A 26,320-nucleotide genomic window follows, 5' to 3' on the forward strand; every position below is an offset into this window, starting at 1 on the left:
GTCAATGGGGTATTTAGAAGTACAGAGGGGTCAATAGAGAAGTAGTGGGATGGGCAGAGGTACGAGAAGGTACGTTGAAGTTAGGTGAGGTTGGTGGAGGTACATTGGGGTAGGTGTAGGTTTAGCAGGGTAGGTAGAGTTGTGGTGGGGTAGGTGGGGGTTTGGTGAAATATAGTAGATGTATGGTAGGTTAGGTGGAGGTACAATAGGGTAGGTGAAAGTCAGATAGGGTTGGTTGAGGTACAGTGAGGTAGGTGGAGTCAGGTGGGTCCGCATTTGGTAGAATATAGTACCCTATGCTCCCCTGTTGCCTTGATCCACCATTGCAGGTCAGGGGTTGTCAATGTGTTGCTGCTCCTTCATTGTCCAGTCTTGGAGTCGGTTGGGTCCTGTACCAGGATGTGTCACTTTATACATCCTGCCAAATTCTGGTGGGGTAGGTTGAGGTATTGCAGGGCAGGTGAAGGAGTGGTGGGAAAATCATTTATTGATACAGAGGAAAAGGTGGAGGGATGGCAGAATATATTAGAGGTTTGCTGGAGGGAGTGGAACTACAGTGGGGTAGGTTGAGGTACGGCAAGGTTATTAGATTCAAAGTCAGGTAGGTGAGGGAAGGGTTGGGTAGGTAGGGCAGTGCTGTAGAAGGTGAAGGCAAGATGGGATATAGTGGAGGTGTAAGTGGATAAATGGTGAGTTAAGTAGAGCTGTGGTGGGGGTACAATGGTGCTACTGTGGGATATAGTTGGGGTAGGTAGGGTAATTCGATTTATGGTCAGGTGGAGAAGTGTTGGCATAGACTGGAATACAGGATAGTGGAAGGTTCAGGATTTATTTTTGCTGGATGAAGATTGGCAGCCGCTCAGGATTCGGAGATGCTGATAAAGACTAATTGGCCACACACTGAGATCTGCAGGTGAAATATCTGACCCCCTCCAGCCGCCTCCTGAAATATGGTGGGGCACAAACTACACAGAGGGGAACATTCCTAAATCCTTTCAAGAGAACCTGTCATTAATCAGCCAGTGCAATTTACCATCACCCCTCTGCTCGATTACATTGCTGGTCCTGGGGTGGTGATGGGAGGGTGGGGACACATGTTCACCCTCTCCACCCTGGCACCAGCATAACCCTTACTGAAGTCCCACCATAATGGATGGTGTATGCTCCACAGTAGTTTGGTACCCACAGGCACTCTTGAGGCACCTAATGTGTGTTTACACTGTTCATACTCCGTCACACAGGGGGGGACTGACAACTCATGGGGCCCCCGGGCAATCAGAGATCATGGGGCCCCCTGTGTCCACACTCAAGCCACACAAAGCCCCACCTACAAATTGCAGCTCAGCCACATAGAGTGGGCATTTAAATATCTACCACAGCATAGCCTGCATGGAAGTTCCTGGCTTCTTTCTGTAGTGTGTAGCCTCTCATGGGGCCCCCTACTGACCCTGGGCCCTCGGGCAGTGCCCTAATCCCCGAATGGTCAGTCCGCCCCTGACTCCGTGTGTCCCATTTGCTCTGATAGGTAAGAGTCTGCTCATATTTCACCACCATAACGTCCAACCCCACCATGGCCTCATCTCAAAAATGGAGAGTTTTGACTTAAGATCTACCTGGACCCTGAATCGCCGAATGTGCTTGGAAGTCTCTACAATAGGCTTTCAATATCCTGAGATCTACGACAGAGGAACAGGATGGGGGAAATTCAGGGCTTCTTCCTCCTTTCACAGCATATCGTCCTCCCGTATCTGGAGAGAAATCCATAATTCACGTAAATCAGGGAAATTAATCTCATGACTATTTCGGCCGACATTCCTGGAACGTGATCTGGTCAGGTCGCAGATTTCCACAAGAGATTACTCGCCAGTCAGTGCTCTGTCAACACGTTGTTTATTTCCTCCGTAAACACGCGACGCAGACTGAGGACTTTGTTATGATAAACGAAGAGGGGGCTTAGCTACAAAATAATCTCCGCCAATGTTGGATGGAAAATCAGGAATAATGACAAATGTTCCCCCATCGGCACCTCCCAGGACTTCCGGAAACCAACAACAGTTGTCTGCCAAACGTCATAATCCCAGGATGGCGGTTGGAATGACTCCAGAGGACGGAGATGAGGACCCTTCCGATCAATGAGTAAGCTGTAATAGCATGGCAACAATGGGTCCAGTGTGTGGATTGGATGTTGGGTGAACTGTGGGGCTGGGCGATGGGCCTGGTGTTAGGTGTACACAGCCATGATCCATAGAAGTGATGTAACATTGTGATTGGGGGGGGGGGGGTTGCAGTCCTCTAATAATGAATTGCTTCCTGTTTGCAATTACTGATTATGTATCATTGATAACTCCACACATGCTCAGTAATGTGTCAGTGTAACCCTTTCATGTACAGTATCTCACAAAAGTGAGTACACCCCCCACATTTTTCTAAATATTTTATTATATCTTTTCAAGGGACAACACTGAAGGAATTACACTTTGCTACAATGTAAAGCTGTTTTATTTACATCAATGGAGGTCACATTGGCATTTATTTACTAAAGCTAGAGAGGGCAAAATCAGTCACACTTCTGCAGGGAAACCAATCAGCTTCTAACCCCAGATTATTTAATTAAGGTTTGGCAATAAAACCTAGAAGCGGATTGTTTTTCTGCAGAATTGTGACCGATTTTGCCCTCTCTAGCTTTAGTAAATAGACCCTTTTATGTATATCCATGGAAACGTCTTTAAATTCATAGATGGAGGTTGAAGTATGTATATCTATGAAGGCTGTGTTGTCCATTCATGGAGGCTTTGTTAAGTGCATCTACGGAGGCTTTGTTATTTCCATCAATGGAGATCACATTATGTCTATCCATAAAAGCTGTGGTATTTTCATCAATGTAGGCCACATTATGTCTATCCATGGAGGCCGTGTTACTTTCATCAATGGAGGTTGAGTTATTTGCTTCTATGCAGGACACATTATATCCAAGCATGGAGACTGACTTTCATCCAGTCATGGCAGCTACTTTATATTCATCTATTGAGGACGTATTATGTCCATTCAAGGAGGCTGCCTCATATCCATCCATGGAGGCTACCTGATATCCACTCATGAAAGCTGCCCTATACCCATCCATGGAGGCTACCTTACATCCATCCGTGAAGGCTGCCTTATATCCATCCATGGAGCCTGCCTTATATCCATCCATAGAGCCTACCTTATATCAATCCATGAAGGCTGCGTATTTCCATCCATGTAGGCTGCCTTATATCTATCCATGAAGGCTGCGTATTTCCATCCATGTAGGCTGCCTTATATCTATCCATGTAGGCTGCCTTAAATCCCTCCATGAAAGCTTCCTTATATCTATCCATGGAGGCTACCATTTATCCATCCATGGAGACTGCCTTATATCCATCCATGGAGGCTGCCTTATATCCATCCATGGAGACTGCCTTATATCCATCCATGAAGGCTGCCTTATATCTATTCATGGAGCCTACCTTATATCCATTCGTAAAGGCTGCCTTGTATCAATCTATGGAGGCCACCTTTTATCCATCCATGGAGGCAACCTTTTATCCATCCATGGAGGCTACCTTATATCATTCCAAGGAGGTAACCTTTTATCCATCCATGGAGGCTACCTTATATCATTCCATGGAGGTTACCGTTTATCCATCCATGGAGCCAACCCTATATCAATCCATGGAGGCTGCCTTATATCAATCCATGGAGACTACCTTATATCCATTCATGGAGGCTGCCTTATATCCATCCATGTAGGCTGCCTTATATCCATCCATAAAGGCTGCCTTATATCTAACCATGAAGCCTACCTTATATCCATCTGTGGATGTTGCCTTATATCCTTTCATGGAGGCTACCTTATATCCATCCATGAAGGCTGCCTTATATCTATCCATGGAGCCTACCTTATATCTATCCGTGGAGGCTGCCTTATACCCATTCACGGCGGCTGCTTTATTTTTAACCAAGGAGGATGTGTTATGTCCATCCATGGAGGCTACCTCATATCCATCCATGGAGGCTACCTTATAACCATCCATGGAGGCTTGTTTATATTTATCCATGGAGGCTACCTTATATCCATCCATGGAGGCTACTGTACCTCCATCCATAGAGGTTTCTTTATAGTTATCCATGGAGGCTGTGTTGTTTGTATCTATAGAGGTCACTTTATGTCCATACCTAGAGGTTACCTTACATCCATCTATAGAGCCTCCTTTATATTAATCCATGGAAGCCACGTTGTGCCCATCCATGGAATGTGTATTATATTAATTCATGGAGGCCACCCTTATTTCACTGAAATTCTTCATATATTTATAACTTGCAGGGCGTTTTTTCTCAGAGGATAGGTGCACCTTTTGAGTGGCCCCTTGTCTCTGCCCCCTACCTACCTCCAAGCGCTGTCCCTTGGTTCCACCCCCTACCCACCTTCCCTTTTAGAGAATACAGAACCAAGTATCAGTTGTGGTGCTAAGTAATTTGTATGGAATTTGTTAATGATAAAAAGAAAGGCAAAAAAAAAGGTCCCCTGCAGCCAGTAACAGAAGATCCCCTCCCCCCACACAACAATATACCCCCCAGCAATAATAGATGCACCCCAGCAACCACAGATCCCCAGCAGCAGCAACAGATCTCGCAGCAGCCAGCATCAATTGATCCTCCAGCAACCGGCAACAATAAACCCCCTCCCTTAACAGTAGATCCCTCACAGCAACAGCTGAGCTCCCAGCAACATAAGACCCCCAGCAACAATAGACCCTCGTGGAAAAATGCATTCCCACCAGTGACAATAGATTCCCCAGCAGCCATTATCAGTAAACCCTCCAGCACACCCCACCACCCCTTGCCATTACATACATTCAGTGTTGGAGGTGCCGGAACTGTGTTCCCCCTCGTTAAGCCCTGATCATATGAAGAGACAAAAAATCTTGGTATTCGGCCAATTTCACCCCCATCCTGAATGAATGGCAACGAGTAGATTGGTGAAATATAAACTAAAAATGCCGTACCATGTGGAGCAGATTGTTCCGGGCTTCCTTACCTCACCAAAGGAGCTCATTATTAAAAATTATGTTAATCCAATTTTTTGTATTTTTTTTTTTTTTTGGATTGGGGGATGTTTTAGAACCCCTGTCAGGTTTTTACTGCTGTCTGGGGCTCAGTTTGTCGCTCTGGTGGATCTTTCTTCCTTCCACAGGGCAGAATCTGTATATTTTCCTTTCTGGCCACAATTAGCATTGATGAAGAAAGGTGATTGCTGAGCACGATGACCCCCCCCCCAAGCGTGAGTCACCATATACAGCAGAGGTACGAGTTGGAGATTCTTCCTTTTCGGCGACAGCAAACATGGCGGTCATCTTGTGTAGCATCACCACCATTCAAAAGCGCTGGCGCTCAAATTCCAGATACAAATGTTCAGTGAAAGATCGCACCACTGTCTACTCTACCCACGTGGGGCGCCATATGGAGCTCATTAAATCTGGAGGAACCTGGACTGCCGTGAGTCAGAGATCTCCTTTAACCACTTGCCGACTGCCGCACGACTATTTACGGCGGCAGTCAGCCCCTCACAGGCAAAGTGACATAGGGCTACGTCGCTAGCCTGTGAGGCTCTAGGGGGCGCTCCCGCCCCCGCTCGCTCCCTAACTTCCCCGCGCGAGTGACCGGCGGACCCGATGTCCGCCGGTCACTCGCGATCGTCCGGTACAGAGGGAGAAAGGCAGGCGGCTAATGTCACTGGTACCCCCAAAAGTGTAAAAAATGTCAGTTAGGGGTCCGATCTGTCCGCCGCAATGTCGCAGTCCCGCAAAAAAAAAATCGCAGATTGCTGCCAATACTCGTTAAAAAAAAAAACAATAAAAATGACAAAAATCTTTCCCTTAGTAAACGCAATAACTTTTGCGCAAACCAATCAGAATACGCTTATTGCGATTTTTTTTTACCAAACATATGTAGCAGAAAACAAATTGGCCAAAAATTTATAAAAATTTTGATTTTTACATTTTTTTTGGGGGGGGAATTTCATATAAAAAAATGTGAAAAATATTGTTATTTTTGCAAAATTATAGCTCATTTTTTTGTTTATAGCGCATGATCAAAAAAATCGCACAGGTGATCAAATACCACCAAAAGAAAGCTCTGTTTGTGGGAAAAAAAGGACGTCAAATTCGTTTAGGTACATCGTCGCACGACCGCACAATTGTCTGTTAAAGTCACGCAGTGCCGAATTGCAAAATACCCCCTGGTCAGGAAGGGGGTAAAATCTTCCGGGGCTTAAGTGGTTAAAGGGCAACACAAACTCATAGTTTGTGAGGGTGTAGGACAGGGGTCTCCAAACTTTTCAAACGAAGGTCCAGTTTATTGTCCTTCAGACTTTAGGAGGGCTGGATTTTGGCCAGTGGGGGCAGAAAATGTCCCGGCCGGGCCCAGCATCAGTGAGAATAAATATGGCCTCAGGGCTGGTGGTCAGTAGGAGGAGGAGGAGGAGTATTGCCCCTATTAGTAGGAGGAGTAGTATCCCATCATTGGTATGGGTGGAGGAAATAATGCCCCCTTGTTGGTGTCAGTGGGAAGGATAGTGCATCATACCAGTTGGAGAAATAGTGCCCTTAGGGCCAGATAAAGACAAGCAAAGGGCCACATGGCCCCCGGGCCGCAGTTTGGAGACCCCTGTAGTAGGATATTCCTGGCTGTCCCTCCTTCACTCAGTATGTGTGCTGCCCATGATAAAAGGTAGAGCATTCAGCTGCCTCTGTTGTGTTCACATAAAGGTGGAGAGTGTTGGGGTAGTTACTCAAAAAATGTATCTAGTTACTTCTGTAAATTGTAAGGAGATTACTTTACTAGTTACTGCATTTGAAAAGTAACTTCACTACTTATTACTTTACTCTCCTCTTTCTTAATTGACCGTGTAGAAGAAGATACATGACACTCTTTCTGCATAGAGTTTATTGTATAAACACAGGCTTTGGGAAACATGAGAACAAAACCTGAAAAAACAGAATAAAACATAAAGTGCAACAAAAAGTCATAAACTTCATCCCTCTCTATTATTCGAAATAACGATTGTATCGCACGGCTTGGGTAACGCAGGAAAGCGCGTTCCTATAGCCTAGTAAAGTAGCATAGTTACCTCCTATAGCCTAGTAAAGTAGTGTAGTTACCTCCTATAGCCTAGTATAGTAGTGTAGTTACCTCCTATAGCCTAGTAAAGTAGTGTAGTTACCTCCTATAGCCTAGTAAAGTAGTGTAGTTACCTCCTATAGCCTAGTATAGTAGTGTAGTTACCTCCTATAGCCTAGTAAAGTAGTGTAGTTACCTCCTATAGCCTAGTATAGTAGTGTAGTTACCTCCTATAGCCTAGTAAAGTAGTGTAGTTACCTCCTATAGCCTAGTATAGTAGTGTAGTTACCTCCTATAGTCTAGTAAAGTAGTGTAGTTACTTCCTATAGCCTAGTAAAGTAGTGTAGTTACCAATATTAGTATTGTAACTAGTTACATTACTTCGTTACCAAAAAAAGTAATGTAGTTACTGTAATCAGTTACTTTGTAACTCGTTACCCCCAACACTGAAGGTGGAGAGGATGACCCCCTCCAGATCCTGGCAGTCTTCATGGAATGTAGAGTCCCCGCCCTCCTTCTATATATATATACAGAGGATGAGAGTCTGCTGACTCTACTCCCAGCTCTGCCTCCTCTGAGAACGATGAGCGTGGCTGTCCTCTGGCTCATCCTCATCCCTGTGCTCCTCTGGGCTGCCTTCCTGCAGAGGAACAGGTGAGTGCTGATCACCTACCTGGGGGGGATTGTGAAGGTGAGTGCTGATCACCTACCTGGGGGGATTGTGAAGGTGAGTGCTGATCACCTACCTGGGGGGACTGTGAAGGTGAGTGCTGATCACCTACCTGGGGGGGATTGTGAAGGTGAGTGCTGATCACCTACCTGGGGGGATTGTGAAGGTGAGTGCTGATCACCTACCTGGGGGGATTCTGAAGGTGAGTGCTGATCACCTACCTGGGGGGACTGTGAAGGTGAGTGCTGATCACCTACCTGGGGGGACTGTGAAGGTGAGTGCTAATCACCTACCTGGGGGGGACTGTGAAGGTGAGTGCTAATCACCTACCTGGGGGGGACTGTGAAGGTGAGTGCTAATCACCTACCTGGGGGGGACTGTGAAGGTGAGTGCTGATCACCTACCTGGAGGGGACTGTGAAGGTGAGTGCTGATCACCTACCTGGGGGGACTGTGAAGGTGAGTGCTGGTCACCTACCTGGGGGGGACTGTGAAGGTGAGTGCTGATCACCTACCTGGGGGGGACTGTGAAGGTGAGTGCTGATCACCTACCTGGGGGGGACTGTGAAGGTGAGTGCTGGTCACCTACCTGGGGGGACTGTGAAGGAGAGTGCTGATCACCTACCTGGGGGGACTGTGAAGGTGAGTGCTGATCACCTACCTGGGGGGACTGTGAAGGTGAGTGCTGGTCACCTACCTGGGGGGACTGTGAAGGAGAGTGCTGATCACCTACCTGGGGGGACTGTGAAGGTGAGTGCTGGTCACCTACCTATAGGGGAACTGTGAAGGTGAGTGCTAATCACCTACCTGGGGGGGGGGACTGTGAAGGTGAGTGCTAATCACCTACCTAGGGGGACTGTGAAGGTGAGTGCTGATCACCTACCTAGGGGGACTGTGAAGGTGAGTGCTGGTCACCTACCTGGGGGGGGACTGTGAAGGTGAGTGCTAATCACCTACCTGGGGGGGGACTGTGAAGGTGAGTGCTAATCACCTACCTAGGGGGACTGTGAAGGTGAGTGCTGGTCACCTACCTGGGGGGGACTGTGAAGGTGAGTGCTGGTCACCTACCTGGGGGGACTGTGAAGGTGAGTGCTGATCACCTACCTAGGGGGACTGTGAAGGTGAGTGCTGGTCACCTACCTGGGGGGGACTGTGAAGGTGAGTGCTGATCACCTACCTGGGGGGGACTGTGAAGGTGAGTGCTGATCACCTACCTGGGGGGGATTGTGAAGGTGAGTGCTGATCACCTACCTGGGGGGATTGTGAAGGTGAGTGCTGATCACCTACCTGGGGGGGACTGTGAAGGTGAGTGCTGGTCACCTACCTGGGGGGGACTGTGAAGGTGAGTGCTGGTCACCTACCTGGGGGGGACTGTGAAGGTGAGTGCTGGTCACCTACCTGGGGGGACTGTGAAGGTGAGTGCTGATCACCTACCTAGGGTGGCTACCTAGAAGGACTGTGTGTAAAGAGTGCAGATACCTGGAGGGACTGTGTGCAAGTAAATGCTGTATGTAAAGCGTGCAGACAACTTACCTGAACTGTGTGCGTGCTGAGGATAACTTGTGAAAAGGGTGCCGATAACTTACCTGAAGGGACTGTGTGAAAAGGTTGCAGATAGCTTAGGAGGAACAGGTGAGTGCTGATAACCTGTCTCAAGGGACTGTGTATAGACTGCAGATAAATTACTTGGAGGGACTATGTGCAAAAGAGTGATAACAACTTACCAGGAGGGGACTGTGTGTGTGGACTGCGGACAACATACCTGGAGGGGACTGTGTGTGGACTGCTGACAACTTACCTGAAAGGGAATGTGCGTGGGCTGCAGACAACTTACCAGGAGAGAACTTGGTGTGTGGACTGCGGACAACTTACCTGGAGGGGACTGTGTGTGTGGACTGCGGACAACTTACCTGGAGGGGACACTGTGTGTGTGGACTGCCGTCAACTTATCTGGAGGGACTGTGTGAAAGTATAGTTTAGGAGGAACAAGTGATTGCTGATAACCTACCTGGAAGGACTGTGTGCGAAGAGTGTGGATAACTTACCTGAAGGGACTGTGTATAGACTGCAGATAAATTACCTGGAGGGACTATGTGAAAATAGCGTTGACAAGTTATCTGGAGAGGACCGTGTGTGGACTGCTGACAACTTACCTAGACAACGTACCTGGAGGGGGCCGCCAACAACTTGCCTGGAGGAGACTGTGTGTGGACTGCCGACAACTTACCTTGAGGGGATTGTGTGAACAGGTATCATTTAGGAGGAACAGGTGAGTCCTGATATCTTACCTGGAATGACTGTGTGTGTAGACTGTGGATAGCTTACCTTGAAAGACTGTGGATAACTTACATGGAGGGACTGCATGAAAAGAGTATGGATAACACTGTGTGTGTGTGTGTGGGGGGGGGGGGGTCTACAGATAACTTACACAGCAGGGACTATGTCTGTGGGGTGGGGGGGGGGGCTAAAGATCACTTTTGTGGAGGGACTGTTAAAGGGGAACAGATCATTTAGGAGGAACAGGTGTGTGCTGATGAACTGCCTGAAGGTACTTTGTGTGCAGACCATAGATCACACACCTGGAGGGACTGTGTGTGTGTGTGTGTGGGGGGGGATACAGATAACTCACCTGGAAGGACTGTATATGGGGAGGGGGGGCTACAGATAACTTACCTGGAGGGACTGTGAAAAGGGAACAGATCATTTAGGAGGAACAGGTGTGTGCTGATGAACTTTGTGTGCAGACCATAGATAACACACCTGGAGGGTCTGTGTGTGTGTGTGTGTGGGGGGGGGGGGGGCTACAGATAACGTACCTGGAAGAACTGTATGTAGGGGGGGAGGCTACAGATAACTTACCTGGAGGGGCTGTGCGTGTGTGTGTGGGGGGGAGGCTACAGATAACTTACCTAGAAGGACTGTATGTAAGGGGGGGGGCTACAAATAACTTACCTGGAGGGACTGTGAAAAGGGAACAGATCATTTAGGAGAAACAGGTGTGTGCTGATGAACTGCCTGAAGGGACTTTGTGTGCAGACCATAGATCACACACCTGGAGGGACTTTGTGTGCAGACCATAGATCACACACCTGGAGGGACTTTGTGTGCAGACCATAGATCACACACCTGGAGGGACTTTGTGTGTGGACTGCAGGTGACTCACCTGTGGGGACAGTGCGCAGGTGAGTGCCGATCTGATGTACAGTTGGCGCTCTCCTACCTTTTTCTTACACCCGGGTTGTTTCATGGAATTCACTAAGCTCCCACAGATGACCTATTGATGTGTGACGGGTCTAAGAACGACACCAAAATACATTCTACAAATCATTCCAGGATGAGACCATCAGGGGAGTATTTATTTCTACACAAGTATGATAAGGAGAGTAATGGGAGGGGAGGGTCATTAGCGGAGTATTAGATGAGTGAAACAATTTGGGTATTATTGGGTGAGTATTAGAGGAGTCGCATAGGATGGGGAATATTTTGATTAGTACAGGTCAGTGTTAGATTTTAATTCCGGTATAATGAGGTAAGTTCACATAGGTGAGGGTTGGGTCAGAGTTCTAAGTGACTATTGCACAGATGATTGAATGAGTATTAGATGAGTGTCAGGCATTAGTAGTAGGGGAGCATCATGAGTTCAGTACTATTAGATAATTATTAGGTGAGTATTGGATAATATGAATTAGTTTGGATTTATATGAGTATTATGTAATTATGTAAATGATTAGCTCAGTATTATTGTTGGGTTAGCATTCGCTGAGAATAATTATGTAGAATTAGGTGGTTGTGATAGAGTATTATGTATAATAAGTATGTATATACATACTCATGGTGTATAATAATGTATATACTGTATGTATAATAAGTATTTAAAGAGATTTATTATTTGGTGTTAGATGTGTATTCGGTATAGAGCAGGTTTTCGGTGAATATCATTATAGGAGTTTTAGGTATTCTGTAATATATCAGTATTGTTTGGGGAGTATTAGATGATTAGTGTTAGATGACTGTTATCTAATACTCCTTTTTAATTTTACCTATCTGAGTATTTATGTATTGGGTGATATATAGTTAGTCTGCACATTAACTTAATAATCTGTATTGGGTATTAAGTCAGTAATATGCAATTTCTACTTAAAGCGTAAATCCACTTTTGATGAGAAAAAAACCTTCCCCTCTGGGTGATCTCTGTACATTGCAGGGATTGTAACAAACTTTGTTGCAGATTCCTACCTTTTGTTATTCTGAAGAAGTCATTGTTTATTCCTCTGTGCTGAGTGGGTCAAATGGGAGGGGTTTCATAATTATCTATCAGCTGTGGCAGCTGCAGGGCTCCAATGAGGACATCTGCTGGGTCTGAATCCCTTTAGACGTGTTCCTATTAGGAGTATCTCAATCATATAGGATACTCAACAATTATATGACTCAATGTTATGTAGGGAGGGAAAATAAATGACATTTTTGTTGCAGGGGATGCCAGAAATATGACTTTTGCGCACGCCAATTAATACACGCTTTATGGGATTTCATTTTTTTTTACCAAAAATATGTAGCAGAATACAAATTGGCCTAAACTGATATAAAAAATTATTATTTTTTTTCCATTTTTTGATTGGGGAATGTTTTATAGCAGAAAGTAAAGAATATTATGTTTTTTTTTTTTTAATTGTCGCTCTTTTTTTGTCTATAGCGCAAAATCTAAAAGCCGCAGAGGTGATCAAATATCAACAAAAGAAAGCCCTATTTGTGGGGGGGGGGGGAGGGGGAAGGATATTAATTGTACCGCAGTGCCGAATCGCAAAAAATGGCCTGGTCATTAAGGGGGTAAAACCTTCCAGAGTTGAAGTGGTTAATAACATTCAATTACAATATGATTTGTGTCGCAATTGTATACACTATATTATTTTGTCTTTATTTGCTTCTTTTTTTTTCCCACGAAAGTGGAGTTACCCTTTAAAGTGAGATCCTCCTCCACCGGGGGGGGGGGGCCTTCCATTTTATTTATTTTTTCCTCCCTACATAACATTGAGTCATATAATTGTTGAGTATCCTATATGATTGGGTGACCCTCCCGTGGTCGGATGTTTGTGTTGAGCCTCCTGTGGTTGGGGTGTCTGAGGGTAGGGACAGGAATGTATTTTATATTGCGGTGTGCGGTGAATGCTGTATTTCTCCATCTTTCAATGTCTCTCCATACTTTATATCATAATGTGATCTTACAGCCCTGCTGGATGCCGTATTGTACAGCAACGTTCTGCCTTCTGTTATAGTTGCATAGAAGATGGGGAAAAAACATAATGATTTTCCACTACTTATTACTCAACAACATCAGGCATGTAAAAAAAGAAGCTTGATTGCTACATTGTTTCAGTCTGCTGTGCAGCACTAAGATCTAGATTGACACACGAAAGGTTTCCTTGCCGACTGCCGTCAGTAGATTTACTGCGGCAGTCAGCCCCTCACAGGCAAAGCGACGTAGGTCTACGTCGCTAGCCTGTGAGGCTCTGGGGAGCGAGCTTGCGCCGCCAGATACGCGTTCCCACTCCCGCTCGGTCACGGACCCACCCCCCGCGCGTGTGCCCGGCGGACCCGATGTCCGCCGGGCACTCGCGATCGTCCGTGACACCGGGAGAAAGGCAGGCGGCTAATGTAAACAAAGCCGCCTGTCATTCTTCCCTGTGTAAAAATGGTGATCATACGGTTCTACTATGTAGGACCGTTGATCACTGTTTTTACACAACTAGCCACAGCCAATCACAGTAAGAATCACGCCCCTAGGGACACACATAACCCCTCCCTCTAAAAAAAAAAAGTTAACCCCTTCACTGCCAGTGTCATCTTTACAGTAACAGTGCATATGTATAGCACTGATTACTGTAGTAATGTCACTGGTAACCCCAAAAGTGTAAAAAATGTCAGTCAAGGGTCCGATCTGTCCGCCGCAATGTCGCAGTCCCGCAAAAAAAAAAAATCGCAGATCGCCGCCATTACGTGTTTAAAAAAAAAAAAAAACAACAAAAATGACAAAAATCTTTCCCTTAGTTAGTAAACGCAATAACTTTTGCGCAAACCAATCAAAATACGCTTTTTGCGATTTTTTTTTTTTTTTTTACCAAAAATATGTAGCATAAAACAAATTGGCCTAAAATGTTAAAAAATTTTGATTTTTACATTTTTTTGGGGGGGAATTTCATAAAAAAAAAAATGTGAAAAATATTGTTATTTTTGCAAAATTGACGCTCTTCTTTTGTTTATAGCGCATGATCAAAAAATCGCACAGGTGATCAAATACCACCAAAAGAAATCTCTGTTTGTGGGGAAAAATGGACATTGAATTCGTTTAGGTACAGCATCGCACGACCGCGCAATTGTCCGTTAAAGTCACGCAGTGCCGAATCGCAAAATAGGCCCTGGTCAGGAAGGGGGTAAAATCTTCCGGGGCTTTAGTGGTTAAGGAGGGTAATGTGTAGATTGGCAGTATTGGCATAGGACAGATAGACGTCGGAGGTACTAGGAGTTTGCAGCGCTGTGAAGTGGCTGGCGGTGCACATTGCTGTGTGTGTATATACATTCCATATAAGATGTATATAATTTGAGGTTCCAACATACAGTGAACTTCGCACAACTGAGTTGAAATCCAAAGGGGACACCACCTTCGAAAGAGCGGGGAATCTGTGGAAATCCCCCTCCTCCTCGAGGATTCCTCGGTGCAAAAACCGTCATCGCTGTGTGATGGTCTCCTTGGTGTCCAGTCAGGATTTCACCCACAGGGGTTACAGAGATGTCACCTCTTCCTGTGTGTGGGCAGATTCAAACTTTAGCAGCTGTGGTTTCCTCACCAACGCTCAGCCGTCACACAATATGACCTCATGGAGTCAACCAGACGGGATCCTAACCTCTGCACAATGATTACCATAAGGCGGTTCATGATGGCTACATGTCTGCATGGTGTGTGATGTACCAAACTTGTGTCCAGTGTGATGTACAGACCATGGCTGCTCTGATGTATGCAGATTTTTCTGGTGTCCAGTGTAATGGACAAAACTTTTCCACTGTCTGATGTGATGTACAAAGCCATGTCCGGCGTATGTTCTGATGTAAAGGGCAATGCCAAGTATCTGCTCTGGTGTACAAAGCTGTGCCTGCCCGGTGTCAAGTTCGATGTATGGATCCATGTCTGGTTTGATATGTGGAGTTTTGCCCCAGGTCTGGTTTGATGCATGAAGCCTTTCCTGGTGTCATGTACCAAGCTGTGCCTTGTGATGGATAAATTGGTGTCCTGTTCTGATGTACGGAGATGTTTCTTGTGCCATCTTCAATGCTGTTCCCATGTCTGGCCTAATGTATGGACCCATGCCTGGTGTCTGCACCCATGCCTGGTGTCTGCTCTGATGTATGGGCCCATGCCTGGTGTGTGCTCTGATGTATGGACCCATGCCTGGTGTCTGCTCTGATGTATGGGCCCATGCCTGGTGTCTGCTCTGATGTATGGACCCATGCCTGGTGTCTGCTCTGATGTATGGACCCATGCCTGGTGTGTGCTCTGATGTATGGACCCATGCCTGGTGTGTGCTCTGATGTATGGACCCATGCCTGGTGTGTGCTCTGATGTATGGACCCATGCCTGGTGTGTGCTCTGATGTATGGGCCCATGCCTGGTGTGTGCTCTGATGTATGGACCCATGCCTGGTGTGTGCTCTGATGTATGGACCCATGCCTGGTGTCTGCTCTGATGTATGGACCCATGCCTGGTGTGTGCTCTGATGTATGGGCCCATGCCTGGTGTCTGCTATGATGTATGGGCCCATGCCTGGTGTCCAGTGTCATGTACGAAGTCATGTATTTTCTGCTTTATGGAGCCATGCCAAGTATCTGGACTGGTGTACGCAGCAGCATCCTGTGTGATGTATGAAGCCATGCCTTGCCTGGTGTTTGCTGTAAGTGATTGTGCCCCATGTCTGTGGTAATATAAGAAGCCATGCCTGGTGTCTGGCCTGCTGTGCGGAGCTACACTCGGTGTCTGGTCTGATGGTACAGAGCTGTGTCCAGTGTGATGTAGTTGGTAGTTCCTGGTTTCCGGTGTCCTGTACAGATCCATGCTCATTGTGCTGGGGTGGCTGATTTTGGTCTAGAAGGTAAGTGAAATGAAGCTGCAGATCCTAAATGTGGTTGTGTCTCATTGCAGGAGGCAGAAGGAGCCCCCGCTGGACCGTGGGCTAATCCCATGGTTGGGCCACGCACTAGAATTTGGGAGGGACGCGGCCGCCTTCCTGACACGCATGAAAGCCAAACATGGAGACGTGTTCACGGTAAGCATGAATTGCAAACATTTGTAATGTGACAGATTGGTGTGACCAGGCTGGTGATATGAATGGGTCATTTTCACACTCACAATGATGATTGGACACTCCACACACAAGGATTCTGTCATGACAGTAATGGCTGGTTTACACTTGCTTCAACAAGCGCTTACCGCATTAACATGCTTTACTAAAACTTGGCAAATACCCTGTGTGTTTTTAATCTCTATTTGGCTCAGTAAAATCCTGCCTCGGTAGTTCCCCTACTCAGCTGATCCCCAGCTCAGTAGTACCCCCACTCAGCAGAACCCCAGCTCAGTAGTATCCCTGCTCAGCAGATCCCCAGCTTATTAGTAGCCCCAGCTCTGCTGATCCTCTGGTTTGCTGATCGCCCTCTCTCTGATCCCCATTCATCTCACGCTATATTGCTCCCGCACTGCGCACCACCTGTGACATCTGCTAATTTCTCCTGCTCCAGTCCCCCAGCTCTGCTGATCCTCCACCGCTCAGTCCTTTCTCTGGTCTCCACTCACCTTCTGCTATTGCATTCCATGTTGACCACTACGTGTGCCATCTGCTAGTTGCTCTGCTTCAGTCCGGACCCCCATTTGCCTTCCTGCTGCACGCCAGATGTGACGTCGGCACCAGACCCTTCCAGAATATAAACACCTGAACCAGAAGTATAGTTGTATAGGGGTAGGGAATTGGCGCCAATTCCCTACCCCTATACAACTATACCCTGATATAGCTTTTGCCATATTTTAGGGAGGCTGCAGCCCCTTTATTTCCTTAAAAATTCCATAGCGCGGGATCCTTTCCTTACTTACCTGAACCAGAAGTGACTGCTGATGTCTTTCCGGTTCACTTTTCCCAGTGCATCCTGGGATTTTTCATACCTGCAATACCGTCAAAACAAAGAGAAGTTAAGTCTGACTGCTGGTTCACACTTAATGCAGCTTTGAAATTGCACAATGTCAGTGTGCCATGGCTTCCATCTGTGCGACTTCTTGCACTGATGTCTATGCAAGTCACACCTGAAATCGCTAAAAAAAAAAAATAGTGCAGGAACTTCTTTTTCAAATTTGTGCGGCACCACAAAGTCGACATTGCATTGATTTTACCGGTTCCATCGCTAACACTAGGGACCTGTATAATCACATGATAGGTTGCACCGATATGAATGGGGGCTAAATAAAAGACCCTCAAATCAGTGGTGGCTGGTGGTCCATGGGACGGGGGGGGGGGGCGGCAGACGGACCGCACCATACCCCCCCCCCGGACCACACCAGGCCGCCGCACACCATACCCCCCTGGACCACAGCGAGACAGGAGAGATAGGAGGAGACAGGACAGGAGACAGGACAGGACCCCCCCCCCCCTCACTCACCCTGCAGCAGCAGGCGGCGGCTTCGGCTTCTTTGCATTGTCTTCTGCGTCTCCTCCCTCCTCCTCCATGCCCAATGTCATGGCTTCTCCTTTCGGCCAATAGGGAAACGGGTCTCAAAACCTGCTTCCTGATTGGCCAGGAGGAGGATCCGTGTGACAATAGCGAATTTTCATTCGCTATTGTCACACAAGTGGGTGGGCTCGGGGCGCATTTTTTTTTGAGAGAGAATGGCTGGCCCACGATAGAGAAATTGGTAGACAACGGTGAGGTATTTGGGCTCCCGTTCTGGAGCGCCTTATGTCTGTGTTAATACACTACACTTACAATTACATAATTTCCTACATTCGGCCCCTAACCCTCAAGACTATGGAAGACAGTTGACACCTTTTGAAAAGTATTGTTCAGAACCTCGGATTTTGGCACATGTTTTATCTAAAATGTATAATCTTTTCGTGGTACCCTGGGAACAATTTAAAATGCCCTGTCTTGATCGATGGGAGAAGGAAATGAATTGTGACAACGGATAATTGAGCGGGTTTTTTAACTCATCAATGTGTACCAAAATACAGGAGACAAATTATAAAATATTGACAAGGTGGTATTACACCCCATTTAAGTTGCATAGTATCTATTGTAATGTATCAGATCAATGTTGGCGCTGCTGGGAGGAACAGGATACAATGTTGCCTATATTCTGGACATGCCCTAGGACAGTGATGGCAAACCTTGGCACCCCAGATGTTTTAGAACTAATTTCCTATGATGCTCAACTACACTGCAAAGTGCATCATGGGAACTGTAGTTCCAAAACATCTGGGGTGCCAAGGTTTGACATCACTGCCCTAGGATAACGGGTTTTTGGGAAGAGGTTAGAAAAATTATACAGAAATTTACAGAGGAAGAGATCCCAGTGAATCCGGCCTTTTTTTCTTCTACAGTTAACAGAAACTTCAACCAAAAAATATAGGAGATCTATTGTGAGCCATTTATCAAATGCAGCTAGATCATTCATCCTGAAGGGATGGAAAAAAAATACATCACCAACAGTAGTGGACTGGATAAAGAAAGTAGAGGAAATAAATAAGATGGAAGATTTGATATTAACAGCAAATCATAACAGAGAGAGAGATATTGTATATCCAGACGTGGGAAGCATGGAATATGTTTGTCCTCTCGGAAGAGGGGAGGACCCTTATGGGGTGAGGGGTTTTGAAGTGGTTGGACGTTGCCATTGGTTCCATTCATTTTTTTTTTTTTTCTTCCTCTTTCTCTTCTTTTTTTTTTTTTCTTTGTCTTGTTTTTCCTCTTCCTTCTTCCTTAGTAGGTAAATGGAAATGTGGGTGAGTGTAATATGTGTATAATGTCCCTGGGATGGGAAATATAAACAATATCACAGTGAATGTATTAAGTAGAGAGGGAATTGCCATTTCTTCTCTATTTGTTTATTTATATATTACCGGTTAAGTTATTATGCTTGTGATGTATGAGAATTGTTAATCCACACTGAATCCTTCATAAAAATTATATTTGAAAAAAAAAATAAAAAATAAAAGGGTCCAATGTCACATTTTGAAGCACGTGCAAATGAGCTGTAAATGGTAAACTATCTGTTCCCGGCTCCCCTCGGGGCTCTGCAAGTGCTACCATCCGCTGGAGCGCCACACCCTCCCCGGCTGCAACAATAGCATTTCTCAAGTCTGGGAAACCTTAAAGGGAACCTCTCCTGAGAGTGACAAATATGCACACTGCCATTGCCAGGCTCCTTCTAGTTTTATCATTCTGATCCTTTGCTTCAGCCCTAAATCACAAGCGTGCTCATGCAGGTTATGTTTGTACTTCCCTTGCTGCATGCTTTTTTAGATCAGCGGCTCTGAATTCAAAGTCTAAACTTCTGGTATGAAGATGATTAACCCCGGCATGTCTCCTCCTGTGCACAGCCGCCCCAGGTGATCTTCTCATCTCCCGAATATTCCACTGATTTTTATATAAAGATCTCCCCCCCCCCCCCAGAATCATTTGCTTCACCCAAAACCTGACAGAAGTCATTTATTTTCAATAGAGGGAGGCCGGAGTGTGGTTCACCAATGGTGCAGTTTGGGTGGACAATATTGTTTTCTGGTGCGATTGTTACATTTACTGAAAAAAAATTAACGCAACACTTTTGTTTTTGCCCCCATTTTTCATGAGCTGAACTCTAAGATCTAAGACTTTTTCTATATACACAAAAGTCAGATTTCTCTCAAATATTGTTCACAAATCTGTGTTAGTGATCACTTCTCCTTTGCTGAGATAATCCATCCACCTCACAGGTGTGACATATCAAGATGCTGATTAGATAGCATGACAGGGGCATAACTACAGGGGTTGCAATTGCAACCGGGCCCCATGCTCCAGGGGCCTGTGCGGCTCCCCTGTACACCTGGATAGGAGGGGCGGCGGGGGCAGCATGTAGAGAAATCACTGTCCTCCTTTTTCCTCCTGTAGCAGCAGAAGGAAAATGGAGGAGATTGGTTCCTCTGTATGCTGCCCCCACCGCTCCTCCTATCCAGTTCACTTGTGTTCTGCTGTCTCTGGGCCCCTGTGTGCTTCCCTGATCCCCCCCCCCCCACACACACACACACTGTGCTCCCTTCCCACTCCTGCCGGCTGCTGCAGGGGATGTGTCACAATAGAGAACCAGGAAGGGGTCGGTAAATATGTAATTTACCAGCTCCTTCCTTTTCTGAATGGACAGAGTCATAGTCTGTGACATTGTAAAAATAAAAAAATAAAATGATATAAAATAATACAATTAAAATAGCAAAAAAATAAAAACTACTGACACCAGTGGGTGAACTTCCAGGATCGCAAAGGTCACACTTGCAACCAGGCCCTGGCATTCCACCACCGTGGGGAGGCCCCAAGATGGTAGGAAGGGGGCCCGCTGCAGAACTTGTAAAAGGGTTAATAATAAAGGGCCCCGCAATGAGAGTAAAGGGCCCCAGGATCAGTGGGAAGAGCCCCAGGCTTGAAGGGAAGGGCCCCAGCCAGGGGTCGGGGGGGCCCTTCATGGTTTCTTGCACTGGGGCCCTGAAGGTTCTAGTTACGCCTCTGCAGCATGATTATTGCACAGGTGTGCCTTAGGCTGGCCACAATAAAAGGCCACTCTAAAATGTGCAGTTTTATCACACAGCACAATGCCACAGATGTCGCAAGTTTTGAGGGAGGGTGCAATTGCCATGCTGACTGCAGGGATGTCCACCAGAGCTGTTGCCCGTGAATTGAATGTTCATTTCTCTACCATAAGCCGTCTTCAAAGGCAATTCATCCTACCGGCCTCACAACCGCAGACCGCGTGTAACCACACCAGCCCAGGACCTCCACATCCAGCATCTTCACCTCCAAGATTGTCTGAGACCAGCCCAGGACCTCCACATCCAGCATCTTCACCTCCAAGATTGTCTGAGACCAGCCCAGGACCTCCACATCCAGCATCTTCACCTCCAAGATGGTCTGAGACCAGCCCAGGACCTCCACATCCAGCATCTTCACCCCCAAGATGGTCTGAGACCAGCCCAGGACCTCCACATCCAGCATCTTCACCTCCAAGATGATCTGAGACCAGCCCAGGACCTCCACATCCAGCATCTTCACCTCCAAGAGATCTGAGATCAGCCCAAGACCTCCACATCCAGCATCTTCACCCCCAAGATGGTCTGAGACCAGCCCAGGACATCCACATCCAGCATCTTCACCTCCAAGAGATCTGAGATCAGCCCAGGACCTCCACATCCAGCATCTTCACCTCCAAGATGGTCTGAGACCAGCCCCAGGACCTCCACATCCAGCATCTTCACCTCCAAGATGGTCTGAGACCAGCCCAGGACCTCCACATCCAGCATCTTCACCTCCAAGATGGTCTGAGACCAGCCCAGGAGCTCTACATCCAGCATCTTCACCTCCAAGATGGTCTGAGACCAGCCCAGGACCTCCACATCCAGCATCTTAACCTCCAAGATGGTCTGAGACCAGCCCAGGACCTCCACATCCAGCATCTTCACCTCCAAGATGATCTGAGACCAGCCCAGGACCTCCACATCCAGCATCTTCACCTCCAAGATGATCTGAGACCAGCCCAGGACCTCCACATCCAGCATCTTCACCTCCAAGATGGTCTGAGACCAGCCCAGGACCTCCACATCCAGCATCTTCACCTCCAAGATTGTCTGAGACCAGCCCAGGACCTCCACATCCAGCATCTTCACCTCCAAGATGGTCTGAGACCAGCCCCAGGACCTCCACATCCAGCATCTTCACCTCCAAGATGGTCTGAGACCAGCCCAGGAGCTCTACATCCAGCATCTTCACCTCCAAGATGGTCTGAGACCAGCCCAGGACCTCCACATCCAGCATCTTAACCTCCAAGTTTGTCTGAGACCAGCCCAGGACCTCCACATCCAGCATCTTAACCTCCAAGATTGTCTGAGACCAACCCCAGGACCTCCACATCCAGCATCTTAACCTCCAAGATTGTCTGAGACCAGCCCAGGACCTCCACATCCAGCATCTTTACCTCCAAGATGGTCTGAGAGAGACCAGCCACCCGGACAGCTGCTGCAACAATCCCTTTGCATAACCAAAGAATTTCTGCACAAACTGCCAGAAACCGTCTCAGGGAAGCTCATCTGCATGCTCGGTGTCCTCATCGGGGTCTCCACCTGACTGCAGTTCATCGTCCTAACCGACTTGAGTGGGCAAATGCTCACATTGGATGGCGTCTGGCACTTTGGAGAGATGTTCTCTTTGCGGATGAATGCCGGTTTTCTTAGATCTTTTAGCTCTTGAGAGTTTAGCTCTTGAGAAAGGGGGGCAAAAACAAGTATTGCGTTTATAATTTTGTTCAGTATAGTTAAGAGTATAGATTTCTCTGGGTCTCCCTCTGATTATTCTGAAGCCAGTTGCTTAGGTATTTTTCACTCCAATGAAAAGTCTAGATTTGTTTTTTTTGTATTTACTGGTTGGAAGAGTACTCTCTGCCTACCAGGAAGCAGGATCCATTGGTATGGTCTGCTCATGGTGCTCAGGTGCAGCTCAGCTTGTCTGAATGCACAGGTGGGTTGGAACTAGGATCCAAATATTCCTGAAGCCCAGACACTAGGGGGGATTTTGCACACCCATGTAGTTGTGTAAAGTTGTGCAGTGTGGTTATATGGTGGTGTCGTGTAGTTTTTGTTATATTGGTATGGTATAGTGTGGTGTGGTGGGGTTGTATCCTACAATGGTGCAGTAGGGTTGTGTGATACAATGATAAATGTGGTTTATTAAATTCATGTGATTTGTGTGATACAATGGTGAGTGTAGTTGTGCAGTGGCGTTGTGTAATAAAATGAAGTAGCGTAGTTATGTGGTAGAATGGAGCAGGGTGGTTCTGTAGTTATATAGTAGGGTTGCATGTTATAATAGTGTGGTGTGGTTTTTGTATTGTATGGTGGGATGTGCAATAGAAATGGTGCAATGGGGTTGTGTAGTTGCATAATAAAATGAAGTAGCGTAGTTGTGTGGTAGGGTGGTGCAGGGTAGTTGTGTGGTAGAATGGTGCAGGGTAGTTGTGTGGAAGAATGGGGCAGGGTCGTTGTGTGGAAGAATGGGGCAGGGTGGTTGTGTGGAAAAATGGGGCAGGGTGGTTGTGTGGTAGAATGGTGTAGGGTAGTGCAGGGTAATTGTGTGGTAGAATGGTTCAGGGTAGTTGTGTGGTAGGGTGTTGCAGGGTGGATGTGTGGTAGAATGGTGCAGGGTGGATCAAGGTGGATGTGTGGTAGGGTGGTCCAGGGTGGTTGTGTGGTAGAATGGTACAGGGTGGATCAGGGTGGATGTGTGGTAGAGTGGATCAGGGTGGATGTGTGGTAGAGTGGATCAGGGTGGATGTGTGGTAGAATGGTGTAGGGTGGATGTGTGGTAGAATGGTGTAGGGTGGTTGTGTGGTAGAATAGTGCAGGGTAGTTGTGTGGTAGAATGGTGCAGGGTGGATGTGTGGTAGAATGGTGCAGGGTGGTTGTGTGGTAGAATGGTGCAGGGTGGTTGTGTGGTAGGGTGGTGCAGGGTAGTTGTGTGGTAGAATAGTGCAGGGTGGATGTGTGGTATGGTGGTGCAGGGTGGTTGTGTGGTAGAATGGTGCAGGGTGGTTGTGTGGTAGAATGGTGTAGGGTGGATGTGTGGTAGAATGGTGCAGGGTAGTTGTGTGGTAGAATGGTGCAGGGTGGTTGTGTGGTAGGGTGGTGCAGGGTAGTTGTGTGGTAGAATGGTGCAGGGTGGTTGTGTGGTAGAATAGTGCAGGGTAGTTGTGTGGTAGAATGGTGCAGGGTGGTTGTGTGGTAGAATGGTGTAGGGTGGATGTGTGGTAGAATAGTGCAGGCTAGTTATGTGGTAGGGTGGTGCAGGGTGGATGTGTGGTAGGGTGGTGCAGGGTGGTTGTGTGGTAGAATGGTGTAGGGTGGTTGTGTGGTAGAATGGTGTAGGGTGGATGTGTGGTAGAATAGTGCAGGCTAGTTATGTGGTAGGGTGGTGCAGGGTGGATGTGTGGTAGGGTGGTGCAGGGTGGTTGTGTGGTTGAATGGTCCAAGGTGGTTGTGTGGTAGAATGGTGTAGGGTGGATGTGTAGTAGAATGGTGCAGGGTAGTTGTGTGGTAGAATGGTGCAGGGTGGTTGTGTGGTAGGGTGGTGCAGGGTGGTTGTGTGGTAGGGTGGTGCAGGGTAGTTGTGTGGTAGAATGGTGCAGGGTGGATGTGTGGTAGAATGGTGCAGGGTGGTTGTGTGGTAGAATGGTGCAGGGTGGTTGTGTGGTAGAATGGTTCAGGGTGGTTGTTTGGTAGGGTGGTGCAGGGTGGTTGTGTGGTAGGGTGGTGCAGGGTGGTTGTGTGGTAGAATGGTGCAGGGTAGTTGTGTGGTAGAATGGTGCAGGGTAATTGTGTGGTAGAATGGTGCAGGGTAATTGTGTGGTAGAATGGTGCAGGGTGGTTGTTTGGTAGGGTGGTGCAGGGTGGTTGTGTGGTAGAATGGTGCAGGGTGGTTGTGTGGTAGAATGGTGCAGGGTAATTGTGTGGTAGAATGGTGCAGGGTGGTTGTGTGGTAGAATGGTGCAGGGTAGTTGTGTGGTAGAATGGTGCAGGGTGGTTGTGTGGTAGAATGGTGCAGGGTGGTTGTTTGGTAGGGTGGTGCAGGGTAGTTGTGTGGTAGGGTGGTGCAGGGTAGTTGTGTGGTAGGGTGGTGCAGGGTGGTTGTGTGGTAGGGTGGTGCAGGGTGGTTGTGTGGTAGAATGGTGCAGGGTAGTTGTGTTGTAGGGTGGTGCAGGGTGGTTGTGTGGTAGAATGGTGCAGGGTGGTTGTGTGGTAGGGTGGTGCAGGGTGGTTGTGTGGTAGGGTGGTGCAGGGTGGTTGTGTGGTAGGGTGGTGCAGGGCGGTTGTGTGGTAGAATGGTGCAGGGTAGTTGTGTGGTAGAATGGTGCAGGGTGGTTGTGTGGTAGAATAGTGCAGGGTGGATGTGTGGTAGGGTGGTGCAGGGTAGTTGTGTGATAGAATGGTGCTGGGTGGTTGTGTGGTAGAATGGTGCTGGGTAGTTGTGTGGTAGAATGGTGCAGGGTGGTTGTGTGGTAGAATAGTGCAGGGTGGATGTGTGGTAGGGTGGTGCAGGGTAGTTGTGTGATAGAATGGTGCTGGGTGGTTGTGTGGTAGAATGGTGCTGGGTGGTTGTGTGGTAGAATGGTGCAGGGTAGTTGTGTGGTAGGGTGGTGCAGGGTGGTTGTGTGGTAGGGTGGTGCAGGGCGGTTGTGTGGTAGAATGGTGCAGGGTGGTTGTGTGGTAGGGTGGTGCAGGGTGGATGTGTGGTAGGGTGGTGCAGGGTAGTTGTGTGATAGAATGGTGCTGGGTGGTTGTGTGGTAGGGTGGTGCAGGGTGGATGTGTGGTAGGGTGGTGCAGGGTAGTTGTGTGATAGAATGGTGCTGGGTGGTTGTGTGGTAGAATGGTGCAGGGTAGTTGTGTGGTAGGGTGGTGCAGGGTGGTTGTGTGGTAGAATGGTGCAGGGTGGATGTGTGGTAGGGTGGTGCAGGGTGGCTGTGGTGTAGTTGTGATACAATGAAGCAGTGTGGTTGTACAGCATGGTTATGTAGTTGTACAGTCGGGTTGTGTAATGGTGTGGTTGCATAGTTTGATTTATAATGGGGCGGTGAGGGTGCCGTACTCCTATCACGCTGAAATTGGGTGAGGATCACTGGAAATGTCAGAAGAAATCCTCTCCCAGCTTCTCCGCTCCTCATTGGTGTCAGTTAATCCTCTTCTTGTCTCACAGGAGGAAAATCTCCTTTTGTGAGAAAAGAAACTCGCAGAGCGTCATTTCTGAAATATGTTCAGATTAAGGAAAATCTTCCAGAAGGTTCCGGAGATTATAGCTGAGAACAAACAAATCTCTCAAAAAGAAAAGAAGAGGGATAAAGGGGGGGTCTTAGACAAATTCCTCTGGGGGTGGGTTGGAATGTTAGTAGTATGTAGAGATGTCATGGTGCAGAGTAAACTCTTATCAGTGTCAGTACCGCCATTCCTCCACGTGTCGTCATCTGACGCTGTCCTCTCTATTCCCACCAGGTCCAGGTGGCTGGGAGATTTGTCACCGTTCTCCTGGATCCGCTCTCCTATGACCACGTTGTCTGGGAGTCCAGCGACAAGTTGGACTTTGGGAAATACGCCAAGATTTTAATGGAGCGAATGTTCAATGTCACGCTGCCAGATTATGATGCCGCAGCAGAAAAGGCCATGCTAAAACCGTAAGTATAACAAGCAAAAAGTAGATTGC

At 47.4% G+C, this 26,320-nt stretch overlaps 1 protein-coding gene across 1 annotated transcript in view; it reads left to right on the top strand.

Annotated features, from left to right (window-relative positions):
- The first annotated feature begins 7,705 nt into the window (after positions 1-7,705).
- Positions 7,706-26,320, top strand: part of PTGIS (prostaglandin I2 synthase) — a 43,992-nt gene continuing 25,377 nt past the window's right edge. The window contains exons 1-3 of the mRNA XM_082271689.1: positions 7,706-7,794; positions 15,998-16,121; positions 26,113-26,291. Coding sequence (XP_082127815.1) covers positions 7,724-7,794; positions 15,998-16,121; positions 26,113-26,291 — 374 coding nt within the window. The 5' untranslated portion in view covers positions 7,706-7,723. The remainder of the gene's footprint in view (positions 7,795-15,997; positions 16,122-26,112; positions 26,292-26,320) is intronic.

The sequence above is a fragment of the Pelophylax lessonae genome (assembly GCF_965119305.1).
Source record: "Pelophylax lessonae genome assembly, chromosome: 11".
Taxonomy (NCBI): domain Eukaryota; kingdom Metazoa; phylum Chordata; class Amphibia; order Anura; family Ranidae; genus Pelophylax; species Pelophylax lessonae.